Below are 19,326 nucleotides of genomic sequence, written 5' to 3'. Positions count from 1 at the left end.
CTCAGTCTCCCATCATTGATTTTTGTCATTTAATCTGGTAGAAATGGAAATTGTGGAAAACTAATTGTAAGCTAGGAGATAACCAGATTGATTCAATGGCGAAGTATTAAGAATTTTGTTTTCTTGGAAGTGAAACAAAAATTCCAAGAAAACAAAATCATAAGTCTTCAACGTTTTCAATTACACACAAATGTTAGGGGTAAACAGAATCTGTTTCTCGATTGAAGAGGTGAAATTTTATGGGCATTCCTATTCTTCAGTAGTGGTTAAGAGAATTTGGTGTTAAAAAGAATCTAGATTTCAATATTTTGCGTGACAGAGTTTTGATTTTCCCTCTAATACTCATTTAAAGGGTTTGCAGAGAGAAATTGACTAAAATAGATGTAATTTTTTTAAGTTTAACGGCTTTATTTTTACTATTAAAAATATTTAGGGGTGCAATTTCACCACTCATGAAAATTTGAAGGTTTATTTTCTATCTACAACTCAATATTGAAGGGTTCAATTTTTTCACTTATCAAAATTTGAGGGTTTAATTTTTACAATTGAAAGTTTAGGGGTATAATTGCAACAACTACCATACTTTAGGGGTGGTTTATGCAGTTTACCCAAAAGAAAAAGAAAGATATACCAGAAAAACATAAATGAAAAAAGATCCCAACAATACTAAAATGGAAGAAAAATTAATATACCTAGAACAAAATAGAAAGCCAAAGAATTTGCTTGAATGTCGATGCAAAAAATGTCAAAGAATTAGAATAAAGAAAACTACAGAAGACATGAAGTAAAATTGAGTTAAAATATAGTTTTTAGAATAAAGAAAACTACAGAAAACACATCAAGTATTGAAACTTTTACATGCAGTAAAAGAGATATTGTATGTGTAAAATATAAATAGAGCAATAAGGGTAAAATTTAAAAGTTTCCTAAAAAAGTAGGATAAATAGAAATTTGTTACGTTAAACATAAAATCTTATCAAAAATTTTAAAAATCGAATTTAATAAAAATGGCTCAATAATTTCATAGAAATCATAAATAATAAATAAATAAAAAACAGACAAAACAGGATTTTTTTCTTTCCAGAAAAAAAAAAAAAAAACAAACAAACACGCATAGCCAAACTTATACAAATAAAAACACTATTTCCCCACAATATGAAAATGTTGGGAAAAAAGTAATTAATTGGTCACAAAATATTTAATTATATTATTTTGTGTGTTGGCTGAATGGGAGAATCCCAGTTTTATTTTGTTTCCCTCTGCCCTTATGATCATGCCCCAACATGGGACAACTCTTTTGTCCTTACCCCAAAATCCCATTTCATTGTATATTATAAGCTCATTCTTTAAATTAAAACTATATGTTATAATTTTTTAGGGTTATTATCACTTCTTTTAATAAGATATTGCTAAAGGACCACACAAGAATCCCAGCTGTCTGACTATTAAAGAAAAAAAATCCCACAAACTTAGACCAAGTTGGGCAAACTTATTATTCAAATGGAAATTTTTTATTTGACTAACTCTGATTGACTCTCTGTACCATTTCAGGCCAGTGCGCATCAAGAGTTATTAAATTTTCATTTTCATCAATCTATTGACATTTCTATATGTCAATAAATTTGACATCGACATAAAAGAGGTGAATCAACATTTCTATAGTATCGTAAAAAAAGTTGATAAAATGTAAAAAAAAAAATACCAACAAAATATCACTAATATGACATATATAATATTAATATTAATAAATTAAAAGAGAGTAAAATGATTTATTTTTATAATTTTTTAGAAATTACCACCCACCACCAGATCCATCATTTTTATAAAATTGACATCTCGACTTTAAATGATTAGTGCACATAAATGTATTTTGTGTACATATTTTATGGGAAGTTATATTTAGTACTAATGGAAAAGATCATTTGAAATCATGTCATGAAATGAATTGGAATCTAAAAAAAAAAAAAAGAAAAAAAACCAACTAGAAACCTTACACTAAAAAAAAAAGCCCTCTAAAGAGTTGTTTAGGGCATAATTTTATCATAGTCGTTTACTATTGTTTTTAATTTTAAAATAAAATTTAAAAAGTACCTTTAAAAGTTTTTGTTTCTTCATTTATTTCTTTATTTATGGATTAAAAATATCTCCCTAATGTTTTGTCATCCATCATTAGCTCAACGAGATAGAATGATTCTGATAGAACATCACATCTTGGTGTTAAAAGTCTAATTTATGCCTAACTTTTGTTTTTCTTCCAAAATAAACAAATATTTGATTATAGTGAATCTGACCACCGTGCACCCACACATATATATTAAATGAAACTTTGATCCGAGGTTTTTTTTTTTTTTTTGTTAAAGTACTATTTTATTTCCTGTATTTCCGGTCTTGATTTATTTTAGTCTCCGTACTTTGAAAATGTTCATTTTAGTTCCTATACTTTAAACTTTGGTTAAAATGGATCATTTTAGTCATTGTTTACAAAATTTTAACACAAATTTTACACATAACAAAAACTTTTAGTACAAAATAATGTTTACATTTTAAGAAATATATTGATTTTAGTGTCGTGTTGAAATTGTGATAGCACAAATGAGATTAAGAATAAAATTGAGAGGACAAAAATTTTCACTTTTTAAAAGTACAGGGATTAAAATGAACATTTTGAAAGTACAAGGATTGAAATGAACCAAAATTGAAAGTACAGGGACCAAAACGAACATTTCAAAAGTATAAGAATCAAAATAAACCAAACTTGAAAGTACGGTGACCAAAGTAGTATTTTAACTTTTTTTTTTCTTTTTTTACGAAAGAGTGAATTGAACTTCTTCAAAAAATTTAGCTTTCGGTTGAGGGTAAAAAGTAAAAAAGACAAAAAGAAAGGGTTGGTGGGGTTATTACTATTAGGGTTAGGGTTTACCAAATGGAATAAGACAATGATTGAAGTGGTAAAAATAAAAATAACAATGGATGAAAAGTAATTGATGAGAGAGAGAGAGTTAGAAGAGGAGAAGGAGATTCTAAAAACGTCTCGTCATAGAGCCAATAGATCAGGTCGGTGATTCTATTGATAATTATTGCCTCCACTTGAAAACTTTCAAATCTATCAACTGTACTAAAACAAATTCCCACCTTTTTTTTTTCTTCCCATAGATAGTGAAAGCTTATTTGAGAGAGGTTCTGAGAGCATGAAATTCATCGAATTCTCGTTGAAATAAGATCCACACAAAAAAAAATCACTTCAGTCATTGGGCTATTAGAGACATCTTGAAAACGTTGAGATCAAAATATCACTTTCCAATTAAATTTAGAATTAATGGGGGTTGTCAAAGATGAGTGACATTGAGAGAGAAGATGAAAGGTTAGGGAATAATGTTGGGATTGGTGAAGTCAAATCGATGTTGGAACAAACTAGGGACGTGTCAGGACGGCGAAGGAATGAAAAACAAGTGAATCGGAGCTGTATGTCAGAACGGCCGACGAGGCAGCGCTGCATAGCGTCGAGGCATTGGAAGATGGCGCTACAACGCTCACAAACTTTTTCCGTCTGTAGCATCGTTGGGATGTATCGACTTTATAAATATGCAGTTTCGGGTTTTAGGGTTTCCTAGTTGAAATTAGAGTCGTTTTGAGACGATTTCAGAGCAGTTTTGTGGCAATTTCAAGGCAGAGGCTTGGGGTATTGGTAGAGGCGTTGGAGCATATCAAAATCAACGTACCCGAGGTAATTATGATACCAATATTAGATCTAATTTACTAATAAAATATCTAATATAACAGTTAACAGACGTAATCTTAAACAGTAGCCCAACCAAAACAGTGTTCAACAAAATTAAAGAACGAAAAGATATCATCGAGATGTAATCATCCCATTTCATTTACAGGCGAAAGATTTTTCATCTCTATGGGATGAAATCCCGAGTTATTGCGAATTAAAGAAAAATGAAACGATGTTTAAAAAGTCTCAATCTTGTCGCATTTATTGCTACAGCACTGTTCATTCTAGTTCCTACAGCTTCTCAATTCTATTTCATATGTAGTGAGTTTGAATTGACCCGGTTAGCTAGAAGGTTCTTTTCGCTACCGTCCTAAGGTTCAACCAACCGTTGGTTTGCTTTAACAAGATTTCACGGAAGTGAACCCGACGCGAAGTTAGTGAAACCTGAGCGTAGCTATGTCACGTGAAGTGAAGAACCTCTGCTTCCTTTTTTAGACACCTTCTTTTTTTTATTATTCCCCGGAGCACAAGAGCTAAGGTAAACTCGTCAGCTCAGAGGAGTTTAAGGAAAGAGATGGACACACAAATTTAAAGTGGTTCGATCAAGAAGATCTACATCCACTGTTGAATGTCATCTATTAATTAATGATCAAGAAATCAGAATCAGCAACTCAAACAAAGAATCGAAGCAACACTCTCTTCAAATCGGTGCTTCTATTCTTCATGCACTCCCATGGAGATTAACAACCACTAAACACCATTTCTTGAATAGTATCCAGCTCCCACAAATTCAGAAAGATTGAAATTAGAACCCTAGGATGGAAGAAAGAATTTCTCACCCTATTACAAATTGTCTCTCTCTTTCAATCTCTCTCACTCTCTCTCACGCACTCTCTCCCTCACTCTGCCACCCCAACAAACATTTATCCGTAGGTGGCATAACTAACTTCTTGGGTAAAGGCCCACATTAAAAAAACCCGAACCGAATTTGTTTGGATGGGTAAAAAATACCCATATGAGTTAGATTAAAAAACTTGAGCTGAGTCACCAACACCTGTCCACCTAGTTGATTAAAAACACCAAGAAAAGTCAAATACAAATTATCTGTCAAAAATATATCAAATTAGATCTTGATTTTATGGTGAGTTTTTATTCGTGTATTTAAGTATAGTGTGTTGTAATACTTAGAAGCTAAAAAGCTTTTGTTGGGATCTCTAGAAGGTGAATAAGGGAGATATTTGAGTGCTTTATATCAAATCTCGATTTATTAATGGAGCTTTCATCTTAGCGGAAGAGTAGACGTATGTAGTCCATAAACTGTTGGGCGAACCATTATAAATTCTTGCATCGTTTTCTGCTTTTTCCTTTAATCTCTTATTTGTGTTGTGTGATTGTGATTTGATTGTACATAACTGAGGAAATTGTTTTGGAGGATCTTAATTTCTCAACAAATAATTTTAAGAGAGATACAGAGAATTTATGTAGAGATGTTTTAAATAGAGGAGATAGTGTTTTGAAAACTTTTCGTGTGGAGGTGGGAGATCGAACTCGCAATCTCTTGATTTGAGATATATGTCAATTACGCTTGCTTTGACGAACCATAAATTTTCTTGTTTAACAAAATAAAAATTGTCAAATTTTTAATGGGACGTTACAAAAATATCTACTTATTAATCAACACCTAAATCTTATTCATGATAGTACCATGAAATTAATCCCAATTTTCTTTTTTTGCAATAATATTAGATGGGAAAAATTATATGTGAATCTTTGAGCATCCTTTTGCAATATGTGTTTTTTTTTTTAAATATACCATTAATTTAATCATAAATTAAACCTTGTTGCAACAAACTCAAACTTTTGGACTTGAATAAAAGCTAACCTTAAAATAAAATTGACCCTTTTTGTACTAAAACAAACACCATTTAAATAATCACAATGTAATAAAATAACACCTTTCTTTTGCTCCCTACTACTTTTTGTCAACCATTCCTACACTATGCATCTACTCTACTCTAAGTACCTAAATCAATACTTTGCTTTCATTAATCACCATTAAATTATTTAATTGAACAAATTGAGTGAAATTTAAAAACCTAGAGACACATTTTTATTATTGATCTAAGAACAAATACCACCGTCTAGTTGGTTATAGAGGCAATCAAAATCTTAAAATCACTGCTGTAAATAGAAGCAAAAGGTGTTTTTTCCAACACAATATTCGATCATAGTTTACAAAAATATTGAACATATATAACTCATTCCAAATCTAAATAAGTTACTTTGTCGCGAAAGAAATGAGCTCTAAATAATAAGTTATTACATTATAAATTCGAAATTCAAGTTCTTTTTCATTAGATACGGTAATTCCCTTGAAAAATTCTCCCCAACGTACATGGACGGAAAACAAATCTCAAATAGAAACAAAGTGACAAATCACAATGTTGTCGTTTCATCTTAGAGATCAATAAACCACCACTCAATCCAAAAACTTAAGTTGATGGGTTGGATAAATTTAATTCATATATTGGATATCTAACATTTCACACCGAGGTGATTCTTCTCTTATTAAAACTGGTTTTGGGTTTTTCTACAAATGCATATGAATGTCGAGAAAGTCCATAAAGAATATTGTAGGCATGATTTTGATGGTTAATCATACCCTAAGCACTAAAAGGGAATTTTTCTAACACCATTTTTCACACATTCTTTAGCTTGAAGTGTATAAAAAAAAAAAAGGAAAAGAGAGAAAAGTGCAAATGCTTTAGCTTTCCATATAGATCATGAAAAGTGGACTACAATGGTAGTGATGTTCATATCATACTAAAAATAATTTGATTTACAAAAAAGGGGTTATAAAATTCAAACCCCGCAATTGCTTACACCCACCAATAATCCCTCGTGAGCAAAAAGGTCAACTCATATTGACTTTCAAATGACCGGAGTGGAATCCCAATTTTCTCGGTAAGTGTAATTTAGAAAATATCAAATATTTTTAGGACATTTTTAAGTTAGGACTAATCTCAAATTGATAAATATTGTTTAGTTATCCTACGTAGTATGAAATGGAAATTGATCGGACGAAAGAGAATCATAAAAAAAAAAAAACCAATCTTTTTTGTTTAATGGAAAAGAATAAAGTATATAGGAAAAATTTTGCCTTTCTTTTCTATATTTTATGTCACTACTTTTGCTCCAAAATGGCATCTTTGCAATGTGTGATAAATGCCTAATTTTTCTTTTTGGAACTCAAAAAAGGGAAAAAAAACAGTTTGTAGGTCAACTAGTTAAAGTCAAGATTCAAAACTTGATTTTTGAAGCTAATTAATTTTAATTTAATGGGGAAAGGGAGAGCCTTAGCACATGGGTTTTCATTGCACTATTGCCAAGAAAAACAAGTCTTTGTGTTCATTCACTTACAATATGTTGATTTTTTCACATCAATAAGATAAATTAAATATCAAGTACATTACAAAACTATATTTTTTAAAATAATATTACCCATGTACGACTTGGGATGTTATTATTGTATTTGGATTTAAAGATTCTAAATTAGATATTGATAATGATTTTTAAGCATTTAATTTGCCATAAAATGCAAGATAGAAATTATTAAGTTAATTAGTTTTTCTTTCACTCTCAAAATAATTTTGAAATCTTAGTCAAATTGGAAATAACTAATAAGATATCTTTGCAAACTAATTTTATATAAAAAAATTAATTAAGATTATAAAAATATTTTTAAAGACAAATTACCAAAAAAAAAAAAAAAAATCATCACCAATCAGATCCTTGAAACTTTTAAATTTCTGTATTTTGTAGGCAATGAAGAAGACCATCCATGTCTCATATATTTCAGAATTATTGGAAAGCAGAAATTTGGTTTCTCTGAGATTACACCAAATTCACAGATTTGTCGGTTTAACCTACTTCCTCATTTATAAAGTTGAATCCTGTTACACCTAAGAAATGAATAAAGTGAATTGAGATTTTCTCATCCATAACAGAAACATTCCATGAAAAGATCTCAATTTCGATTTTGGAGTAGCATTTTCAAAGACAAAGGAATCCAAATTTAATACCATTATAATTAATTTTCAAAGGCCATTTTCTTTACACTGAATTAGAACTATATTAATCTGAAAATATTGAAAATTTGTAAGATGGAAAGAGTAGTATTTTAAAAAATTAGTTTTTGGTTCTCTATTTAAAAAACAGACTTGTTTTACTGGCAATTTTCTTTATTTTGCAATCTATTTAAAAAAATAACTGTCAAATTGTGATTAAATAAAAAAAGGGTTGATTCCAAATTCTATTTTTAATTTTTAAATTTAAATTTCAAAAGGGTTTTATAATGAATTTACAAGAAAGACATCTATACATATTTAATATAAAATTGTAATCATTCCCTCGGAAAAAGATAGACCCTATTAATGTTATTTTATTAATACAAAAAACAAATTTTCTTATATGAAAGAGATTGAACTAAGTATGAATAAAAAATTAGGGAGACGTATTACTTACTACGTTTTTATTTTAAATCTACATTTTTTAATAAACCGCCCTTGAATATACGTATTCCAATAAATAGTTAATATTGAATTTTTTATTGTATATTATTTATAGACTCGTTTGGTAATATTTTTTGTTTCATTGCTTCTCGTTTTCAGTTTTATTAAGAAACTTAATCAACTATTTTGTTATTTTGTTTGTTATATTCTCAATATTAAATAGGAATTTTAAAAATAACAAAAATAAGTGATTTGTTATTGTACTCGTTCTAATTTGTTCTAAACATAAATAAAAATTATTTTATTATTTTTAAATTTATATGTGTGGAGACCGTACAATTCTATGGTTATTTATTAAAAAATAAGTTAATAAAAACCAGAAACGGAGCCCTAAATTATGGAATAAATAGTAATAGAAATTACATGAAAGTTGAAGGCTGATAAATGAGATTTCGGTCGAATTCTTGCAAACACGTGCCCGAGATTTTCGTCTATTTATTTTATTTTTGGCGGTTGAAATTTATTTTGTTTTAATTAACTAATCATTTTAGTTAAATATATTTTTTTATTACAATGTGGAATTTGTTTTTTGTAAGAGAATGTTTTGGTTGTTTTGTAAATCCTTGATTTTTGTGGTTTAAATTTAGTTAATTAACTTTTCTATTGATTCCTTTTTATTTGTCTTTAATATTTATGTATCAAAATTTATTTTAATTTTATCCAAACAATATTATCTTAGCACAATTTTATCATTTGTTCGGATGAAATTTTACGGGAAAAAATGAAAATTATTTTCTTTATTTTTTTAAAGTTTGATAAGACATTTGGAAGAAACCTGATTTGTTTTTTTTTTTTATTATTTCTTTTGTGTGTGTTTCTTTTTAAAGATAAACTTGTTTTCTTTAAAATATACAAAAGCTATTTCAAAAATTATAAATATTTTCTAACAATTTCTTAAAAAACTAGAAAGAAAATAGTTACTAGTTTTAAAAAGTTCAGCAATTTTGTGCTTGGACAATTTTATTTTTGTGGCATTTAGTTATCTCAATATTATACTTTTGCTTGATTTTGAGTATTTTATCAGCAGGATTTTGTGTAAATTTATTGGTTCGTTCTTAGCGATTTTTTTAATAAAAAAATAGATTTAAATGATGACGTGCGTTTATTTTACCATTTATTTTGTAATTATTCAACAATGACACCTAAATAGCGTAGTTTGATCGATTGTTCCAACTCTTCAACTAATGAGAACACAAGAATAAGAAAACCCAATACAACATCCCACCAAAATTTTCTCTCCCTCTTAAAAGAAAAAGTAAATTCAGTTCAAAATATGTATCATCCTTTCATAGAAGTTATTACTAAATAGTAGGTTATACCTTCAATTTCCTCATTTGTTCCTTAGTCACTAAATTCATACATATATAAATCTTTTTTATGGAGGGTAAAGTTTTACGTGTAAATAATCTTTCAAATTTAAAAATTTAGATTTTAAATTAGAAAGGAATTACACAATAAATAAATAAATATATTTAATTATAACAAACTAAGAAAGAACCGAGTTTATATATCAATATCGATGAAAGTACTCAATTTTATGGAAACATCAATTATGAGTATTTATGAGAAAAATTATAAAAATAAAAAATTTATAAAAAATATTTAAATTAACAAACAAGCATTTTTAGATAAGTTAAAAATTATTATTATTAATATTGTATCTATATAGGTGATATTATGTTGACATTTTCTCTCATATTTCGTCTGTTTTTTTTAGGATACAATGGAAATATTGATTCGTTCTTTATATTGATTTCAAACCCATAAGCATGTAATAACATGAAGACATTTATTTGGTACTATTGACTCCACATTATTGTTTATACGACTTCATTTATCTAACGGTTATTTTTACAAAATTGAAAGTACGAAAATTTTTTATTACAATAAAATTTTAATTGAAAAGAGATTACAATGATCATAAATAGTGGTGAAAATTATTTGATGAAAAAAAAAAGGAAAAAAAAATAATTGAAGGGCATCGAAGCGTTCTCCGAAAAATGCGGCTACTTGCCGCCTTCTTTACTTTCCCATCACTTGTTATCGAAAAATGACTTTTTTTTTAGTCTTTTTTTATTACGAGACTTACCAAAAACAATAAAATAAAATAAAAAACCCCCTCAAAATCCTAAATCGACCCCAAAAGTTTCCCAAAATTCATAATCGACCCCCGGAAAACCCAAACTGCTTAAATTTGACCCCTCTCGCTTCTCACTTCAGCCCCTCAACTCTTAATTTATTCTCTCTCTCTCTCTCTCTCTCTCTCTCCTCATGTTGCGTATAGAAGAGAGCTGGTTTTTGTGAGAGAGAAGTCAGCGTCTGTTTCTCTCTCTATAATTCTCTCTGTTCTTTTTTTTTTCCTTCCGAAGCGAGGAGAAAAAAAAAAAAAAAGAAAAGAAAAATCCCACCGGCGAGAAAATTCTGCATGTGATTTTCAGGGGGAGAAATTGAAATTGAAATTGAAAATTTTGAAATATGTTTTGCAGTTTGTTTGAGATGGAGAATTATCAAGCTGGTGATTTGACCGATGTGATTCGAGCGACCTCCGCCGCCGGAGGAGGCGGCGGTTACGGTGGCGCTGTCTCCTCGGGTTTTTCTCTCGCCGGCGACCGTCTCTGGCCGGATCTTCCCGCCGACGATTCCGTGAATTTCGGAGATCCATTATTGTTTCCGACCACTACCCAAGATCCATTTCTTCACCACTATACTTCCACCGTCAATTTTGCTTCTGACGGCGGCGGCGGTGGTGGGAGTTTGGCTGCGGTGGCGGAACGGCCGTGTAATATATTTTCACGTGTGTTGCAGATCTCTCCGAGCTCGAAAGTGGGTGGTGGTGTAATTAATACTACGAGTGAGACGGTGGCGGCTGCGGCGGGGAATTCGGCTGAAGCATCGGCTTGCGGCGGTGGCACCGCCTCCTCCGCCGCCGTAGTTTCGAACCCACTGGAAAACTCCGGGCTGCAGATCTCTCCTCCACGAAATCCGGCCATTAAAAGAAGGTGAGAAGAACATTAATGATTTAGATTATTTTTACTTAATTTTCTTCTAATTTCATTAAAGATCAATTCAAGCTTGCTCTCGAGGCAGTTTTGTTCCTTTTATTTGGTGGGTTTAAAAAAAATTCAAATTTTTTTGGTGCTTGAATTTTTCTATAAAATTATTTTATGATTTTTTGGTGAAAGATTGAAGTCCAATTAAAACTATGCTTATTGGTAGAGAGAATTTCAAAACTAATGGAAGCCCTTTCGGGAAATCCCACCATTAAAATTATGGGTTTTAGAAAACATAATTTCCTCCCCTTCTTTAGAGTCATTTTAAGAATATAGTAAAATTATTGGAAGGGACAGTTCGAGCTTATGATCTTAAAATACCATTTTTCTAACATTTTGATATTTTTCGAACTTTATACACAAATACGAAAACTCGATTGTTGATCAAGTCTAATCCTAGTTAGATTGAACTTCCAAGTTTATTCTACATAAATTAGCATAATCTTGTACTGTGATAATTAGAAATAATATGGTCTTCTTTTTATTAAGTAGAGTAAACTAAGAGTTGGTAACATTTATGGTTATTGTTTGTCGTTTAAAAGAAAATATAAATATTTGACAACTATTTATATTTCTTATTTCTAATTTGTTTTAGAAGATTTTTAAAATTGTATAGAAATTTTAGAAGTAATAAGTTTCTTGTTTCTTGTTCTCGTTTTTAATTTGTTCTAACATAAATAAAAATATTATTTTTTCATTATTGAATTTATATAGTGTTGCGACCATGCAGTTTTATTTTAAAGAGACGAAACAAAAACAAGAAGCAAAAACGTTATCAAATTGATCTTAAAATTTTTTACTTCTTCGTTCAGACATTATCTTACTTTTAAAACACACCCTCCAAATGATTACGAATAATCATAAAACAGATTATGAAACAAAGAGAAATCGTCACACTAGACAAAATAATCATCGAACCGAACCAAACCGAAAGTTAAATAAGTTTTCATGATTAATGTTTGGTCGGGGTTTGTAGGAAGAGCCAGGTGAAGAAGGTGGTGTGCATTCCGGCGCCGGCGCCGGCGAACAGCCGGTCAAGCAGCGGCGAAGTGGTTCCTTCTGATCTATGGGCATGGAGAAAGTACGGACAAAAGCCCATCAAAGGATCCCCATATCCAAGGTCAAATATATATATTTTTTAATTTTTTTTAGTTGTTATTAATTTCATGTTATAATTTTCAGTTAAATTATTTTTCCTTAAATAGGAAAGAGAAAAAAAACTTTTGCTTTCCAGAAACCTGCAAAATATTGCTGCAAGTTTCTGTACGTCTCTCCCTATATATATATGACAAGAAATTGGCACCAATAATTTCATGAATCTCACTCATTTACTCATCAGTTTATCAATGTGATTTGAGAGAACTAATAATAAAATTGTCAACTTTGATATTTTTTTTAGAAAATAATTATATGTAGAATCTTAGTTAGTTTTGATTTGAACACGATTTTGTTTTAGAACCTATATATGTTTTATCTCTAGAAAATACTTACCTTCGTTCCGATTATCATTAAATGTTTAACAATTAAGAAAGATATTAAGTAATAAATTGTCAGTTTTTTAATGATTGTCGGGATGGAAATAGGTGTTGAGGGTTAAGAAATTAAATAGTTTCTTTTTCATTTTTATGATTGATTATCATCCAATCATCGAAATGATCAGTTGATTTGAGGTTTAGAATGGACTTTATTTGTAAAAAGAATTTATTAGGGATAATGTTTTGTTTTTAGTTATCATTAGTTTTTAAATGCTACTATTGTTTAGTTGCCATATTTATTTGGTTAAGAATGATTCTAACTATATATATCTTTTAATTTTAGTTAGAATTTTAAAGTTGTGTTTTTAGCGGGTGCAGATTTAAAAAAATATAATTTTTCAAAACAAACGGATCTTAAATACATGCATAATCAAAATTTTAATATATTTTTCATGCTATTATAATTTTTTTTTTGAACAAAAACTAGGAATAAAGATAAAAAGATTTGAACTTAGGTAATTGCTCCAGACGATCTTTATTCTTGGTTACTATTTTGTCCTTACAATCTTGGTATAAACTCCAAGCTGATCATGTATTTTCATTTTAATTTTCATCTTATTATATACTTCTATATTTATGCTTGTACCTAAACAAACCTATGATATATATATATACACACACATTTTATCTTTACGCGTTATAAATATTTTGAAGAATCAATTCATAATATATATAAGATCAATATTAACACTTCTCAAAACCCTTATCTTATGTTCCCTATCTTCTTCTATCTTCAGAGGTTATTATCGGTGCAGCAGCTCCAAGGGCTGCTCTGCCCGAAAACAGGTGGAGCGCAGCCGCACCAACCCCAACATGCTTGTCATCACCTACACCTCGGAGCACAACCACCCATGGCCAACTCAACGCAACGCTCTCGCTGGCTCCACTCGCTCCCACTCCTCAAGAAACCCCGCCCTTGCCCATAAAACAAGCCCGAAACACGAGCACAACAACGACAATCTAACCTCCCCATTAACGGGGGCCGTAAAGGGGGAGGAGGTGGAAGAAGACCAGACAACAGAGAAAGCAGCAACAACAGCACCAACAACAATAGATAATGATCATCAAGATCGGGAGGGAGATCGTCATCATCAAGAGTTCCCCTATGACCTAATTTTTGCAGATTTTGCCGATCAAATGAACGGGCACGATAATCGTTGTCGTCACGATCATCATCATCATGATCCAGCAGACCTTCTGAATAATGTGCTACTTTTCGGTAGCCAAGGAAGTAAAGATCCATTTTTGGAGCTCTATGATTGGGCAGAGAACAATAACAACCAGCAGATTGGGAATTATTCTTCAAATGCCAATAACTTGTTCAAAGAAGCCAATGGAGGCTAATGATTGGGTAATTTTCACACCACACTTCAAAGACCTATACAAAACAATATATAATTTACATATATACATGGCAGCGCCTAGGCCTAGCTCTAATTATTTGCTTTTATAAGTTAGTGTTTTTCCTTTTTCTTTTTCTTTCTTTCTTGGGGTGATTTTTAGTTTATTGAAAATTGTTCAATCTTTCCATTAATTATTTCTCTAGGGTATTGTGGAACATGTAAATCATACCCCTACCCTTTTAATTGTGGGTAATGAATGGTTTTAAATTTTTGTAATCTACTTATTTACTTTATCTCATCTATCTATACAGACACGTATCACTGACAATATATAGCAATATTACAACCCTAATTTTAACCTAAGAGATGACTAACCCTAATTTTGACTAGAAAGAGAGTAATTAAGGACTTAATTAGGGGGTGTTAAAAGATTGATCATAGAAATTGGGTTGTTGGGTGATTGGAAGCAAGGCAATGAGACCCAAATTCCTTTTGGGAATTAATATGGGGTGTGAGGATGGGACAGAAAGCTGAGGAACAGAAGATTTGCACAGTGGAAGCAAAGTACATTCAATGGAGGCCATCACTATGCAAAAAAAGAGAGGAAAAAAAAATAAGAAGAAGAAGAAGAAAAAAAGGGAAAGAGATTTGATGTAAAGATGGGACTTGGCTTTGGCTTGTATCTTTTGGAAGTGGAGGAAATCATTCAAGACCCTACTTTTGGCCATGAGGGGTTTGTTTTCTTCTTCATTTTTGTGTACAATAATAACACTTTTTTTTTCTTTTCTTTTAATGTATATTGAGATAAATAATTCTACCCACTGTCACTAGATATTAGAATAAAGGCGGTGTTTTGTATTGTGTATAGTAGTAAATATCTCGTTACTGTTTTGTTTCTCGTTTTTCATTTATAAGTGTCGTTTAAAATTATGTAGAAATTTAAGAAACAACAAAATTCAAGTTTTTTGTTTTTTGTTGTTTCTGTTTTCACGGTTCAAGTTTTTTTTTTCCTTCCAAAACATGGATAAAAACATCCTTTTGTCAATTTTTTTACTTAGGAAAGACATAATACATATGAATAAATAAATAAATAAATAAAACATAATTTTTTTTTAATATTTAATTTGAAAAATTAATTTTAATATAAAAATTTTACTTTTTTATTTATTTAAAAGGTTAGAGATCAAGAAAACAAGAAATGATTATCGAACATGTTTCCGTTTCATTTTTCAATAAAGAAAAAGAAAGAACAAGAACAAACAACAAACCCAATTATGTTTTCCTTGATTGAAAGAAAAAAAAAAGAACCATTTCATTATCATTACAATATGTACAAAGTGAATAATTTTTTAACTTCATTAACTTGAAACATGAGATATTTTCAGCTAGCTCATAGTTAAAATAAACTCATTATTTCATCCATGAATTCTAATGCTGTGTGTTTAAACTAAAGAATTTCATTGAAAATATTCAGTATAAAAGATAAAAAAAATTTGAAAGGATTATACAAAATTGACATATGAACAAATATTAGGATGGAATTGTTGTTGTTATCATTATTATTTTTTAAAATAATATCCTCTCTCTCTCTGGTGGTGTCGTATTTATTGCAACATTATATAATATAAATTTTTAAATTTTTTTTGAAGTAATTGTATGATATAAAATTTTCAAAACTAGCATAGCTCAGCGGTAATTGACATATACCTCCAATGAATAGGTTGTGAGTTCGAATCCCCTCCTCGACATGCTGTACTAAAAAAACAAAAATTGTATTGATATAAATTTGTTGGTGTGATTAGCACATGTATTTTAATAAGATTTTGCTAACGATAAGGACAAATTAAAATAAATTTTTAATTTAATATTTTAATATAGACACTTGACTTTGATGTGTCATATAACAATATAAGTATAGCTTATCTAAAATTCAATATAAAAAAAAAATGAAAAAGAAAACCCTCAACTTGTGTAACGTCATAAGATGTAAAAATTTAAACTTATTTTATTTTATTGAATAAAAAATGATATATGAGACCCTTCAAGTAACATTTGTTATTTTTTTAGAAAATGGTTTTCGTTTTCTAAAAGAGAGAAAAGTTAATAAAAAAAAATTGTTACGACTTTTTATAAGAAAGTGCATAATTATTAATTGAATTATGACTTATAGTTATAGCCAATGATTAAAAGTTTCAATACCAAAAAAAAAGGGGTCTCATATTTATATTTGTTGCTTTTTTTTCTATTTATATTTCATTGATATTTTAATGATATATTAACAATATTGATTGATGAACATCAAAATCTTTAATTTTTGGTGAAGAATATATATTTATTTTATATTACAACACTAATGGTGGAATAATTTTTCTCTTAGGGTTGACACTAAATTTGATGGAAATATTGACACTAAATTATGTCAAATCCATTCACTAATTTGTAGCTAAAAAATGCCTCTCTTCCGATCAAAAGTCATTTCAAAGGAATAAAAGCATTATTAATGCAAAGATTATATATATATATATATATATATATCAACCTCTCTCATATATTCTATTTGAGCCCGAAATTGATTGAGCTCGGACACGATTTAGATCGGTATGCTTAGGACGAGCTATGGCCAACGGTCCTACACCTTCCCTGAACACTTCTTGAGACCTGCAAAACAAAGTTAGCACTCCAACGAGCAAGTTAGTTCTAGTCCGAGCTAACTTGCCGAGTATACTTAGGATTGCGTACCTTGCATTTAAGGCAAGAGTTTCTATTTATAGAAACTGGGCCCGACAGGGGTTCTGACACACCCTAAAATCGCGGCGTGTTGTCGGGTACGGAAGGGACACTGTTACGGACTTTGTATCAGCTCAGCTCGGCACTATAGGTCCTACCCAGACTGCCGACCTGAGTAGTTTGGAGCCGCTTTCTCCGTTTCGCCCGCATGTTTAACCAACTCCCCTTTTCGATCATGACACGTGGCAGGCCAGGATTCGCCTCCAACATATTCTTCTATACAATTTTTTTGAATTTTGAGGTCTTAAAAAAACTTGCATCCCAATTATAGTTTTCCTAAGCGAAGACCCTAGTTCAAAATTTATGATCGAACTTGCACCTCAAACCATCCCTAAAATATTACACTGAGTTAGTAGCATAAGTACAAGGTAATGATATTTTTTTTTTAATTTTTGATATTAAATTATACATATAAAAGAAATTTCAAACTTGTTTATCAATTTAAATAATTTCTATGCATTTATTTGTTTTCCCACAATATTTTCTAGAAAAATCATCAATACATCCAACATTTTTTGAATTATTATTTTCATTAATTTAAAAGACCTTTAACTCACCATTTTAATTAAGATTAAATTTATGTAGTTTGGAATAGAAAATTAAAACTATATAATTGAGAGATATTTATCATAAGTTTGTCACCTTAAAATAAACAAATGTCTTACATAGGAAGTTTTACGTATATAAAGTCGGTTTTATAACTCTAAAATATATACAAGTTTAATTTACCACCAAAACATAGCCCTCGAAAGATTTGACATTTAATTCAACATGAGTGAGACATTTGATGGAACGTGACTAATGATGTTATTAATTATATTCGAATTTCACATCTTCTTCTTTCAATGATGAAACGTGACAAATGACTTTATTAATTATATGAATTTGAAAAGGGAGATTTTAGGGTTCCCTAGAGTAGTGAACTCTAGGGTTTCATGGGTATAATAAGTGCATTATTTTCAATGATGAATTTTGAGAAGAGAGAGATGTAAGGTTTTTTCTTGATTGACATATAATTATTGAATTCTTTTTTTTTCTTTTTTACCTTTTTTTTTATTTTGAAATTTGTCAAAAGCCCTAGCTATTATAGGTTGGATTTGGTCATTTGATGTATGTGCCTTTGTTGTATATTTCATTTCATAATCATGAATCTTGATGAAATGAAATATCCCATTTGTTCAGAAGCAATGATGTGAGTGTTTCCTTTTTATTTTGGACATTTCTACTTTTATCTCTTTTCTATTGCAATATTATATTATTACCATTTGACTTTGGCGTTATATTATAGAAAAATAGCAAAAATCACCAATAAAATTATAAATTATGTTTTCTAGTACAACATGTGAGATGGAGGATCAAACTTGCAACCTCTTGATTGGAGATATATGACAATTATCGCTAAGCTATGCTCGTCAATTAATCCACAGTGTCATGTCAATTCGAACATAACTCAATGATTATAGTATCTCTAAATCCTCTACTCGTATTTGTGATGTTATATATATTATTATCATAATATTGTCAATGTGATGAGTTTTGCAAGATTTGGGTATTTTTCAAAAGGCCATCGATGAGGTTATACTGATATGACATAATTGTAATTGTAACAATGTAATACATTTGATAAATATCATAGAAGTTCCAAGGTAGAGTTGGAAGAAGAACAAGCGTGGGTTTTGCATTTATTTCCTCAATCACATCCTTATGCTTAAAAATTTCTTTTGTTGTCAAAATGAGTATAGCTCAGCAGTAATTGACATATATCTTCAATCAAGAGGTTGTGAGTTCGATGCTCCACCTCACATGTTGTACTAAAAAAAATTATAAACATCCTAATTATGAATATTTTTTAAGGAGAGATCGGAACCTCCAACCTCTAACGGAAGAGGAGGTTGAGCAAGATGCTTTAATTATTGAACTATACTTATATTGACCTAAATGTAGCAAAATATAGAACGGATAAATCAATACTAATTTATGTGTTTCTGTGTTTCTATAGTAAATCTATCTTTATATCTCTTCTTTCGATCACAATTTTAACCTAACAATTTATTTTACGAAGTTTCTTCAAATGAATAAATTTCAATAAAAAGTTTTCATTGTACATAAAATTTGTGTTCATTTTACAAATAAATATTTTTAAAAATTTAAGGATTAAAAGAATTATTTTAAGAGTATATAGACTAAAATAAACAAAAATAAAAAATATAAAACGCAGAGATTTCAAAAGTACATGCAACAAAAATAAACTTAGTATATTAGGACGAAAAAAAAAATTTCTCTCTTTTTTTTAGGGAACGAAGATATTATTTATTTCAAAAT

At 29.7% G+C, this 19,326-nt stretch overlaps 1 protein-coding gene across 1 annotated transcript; it reads left to right on the top strand.

Moving 5' to 3' along the window:
* Nucleotides 1-10,530: 10,530 nt before the first annotated feature.
* On the top strand, nt 10,531-14,513 carry LOC111012741 (putative WRKY transcription factor 14). Its single transcript, XM_022286992.2, has 3 exons — nt 10,531-11,288; nt 12,316-12,459; nt 13,612-14,513. Exons 1-3 carry the CDS (start codon nt 10,765-10,767, stop codon nt 14,216-14,218), a joined length of 1,275 nt encoding a protein of 424 aa, XP_022142684.2. The 5' UTR covers nt 10,531-10,764; the 3' UTR covers nt 14,219-14,513.
* Nucleotides 14,514-19,326: the final 4,813 nt, after the last annotated feature.

Source organism: Momordica charantia (assembly GCF_013281855.1).
Source record: "Momordica charantia cultivar OHB3-1 chromosome 3 unlocalized genomic scaffold, Mcharantia_2.0 BLBB01000003.1, whole genome shotgun sequence".
NCBI classification, from domain to species: domain Eukaryota; kingdom Viridiplantae; phylum Streptophyta; class Magnoliopsida; order Cucurbitales; family Cucurbitaceae; genus Momordica; species Momordica charantia.
This window is presented reverse-complemented; position numbering and strand designations above follow the sequence as displayed.

What these genes read in the sequence shown, in the direction of transcription:
- LOC111012741 (XM_022286992.2), top strand. Translation starts at nt 10,765, where the DNA reads ATGTTTTGCAGTTTGTTTGAGATGGAGAATTATCAAGCTGGTGATTTG. An exon ending in AATCCGGCCATTAAAAGAAG is followed by an intron (nt 11,289 to 12,315) that starts GTGAGAAGAACA and finishes CGGGGTTTGTAG; the next exon opens with GAAGAGCCAGGTGAAGAAGG. An exon ending in AAAGGATCCCCATATCCAAG is followed by an intron (nt 12,460 to 13,611) that starts GTCAAATATATA and finishes TTCTATCTTCAG; the next exon opens with AGGTTATTATCGGTGCAGCA.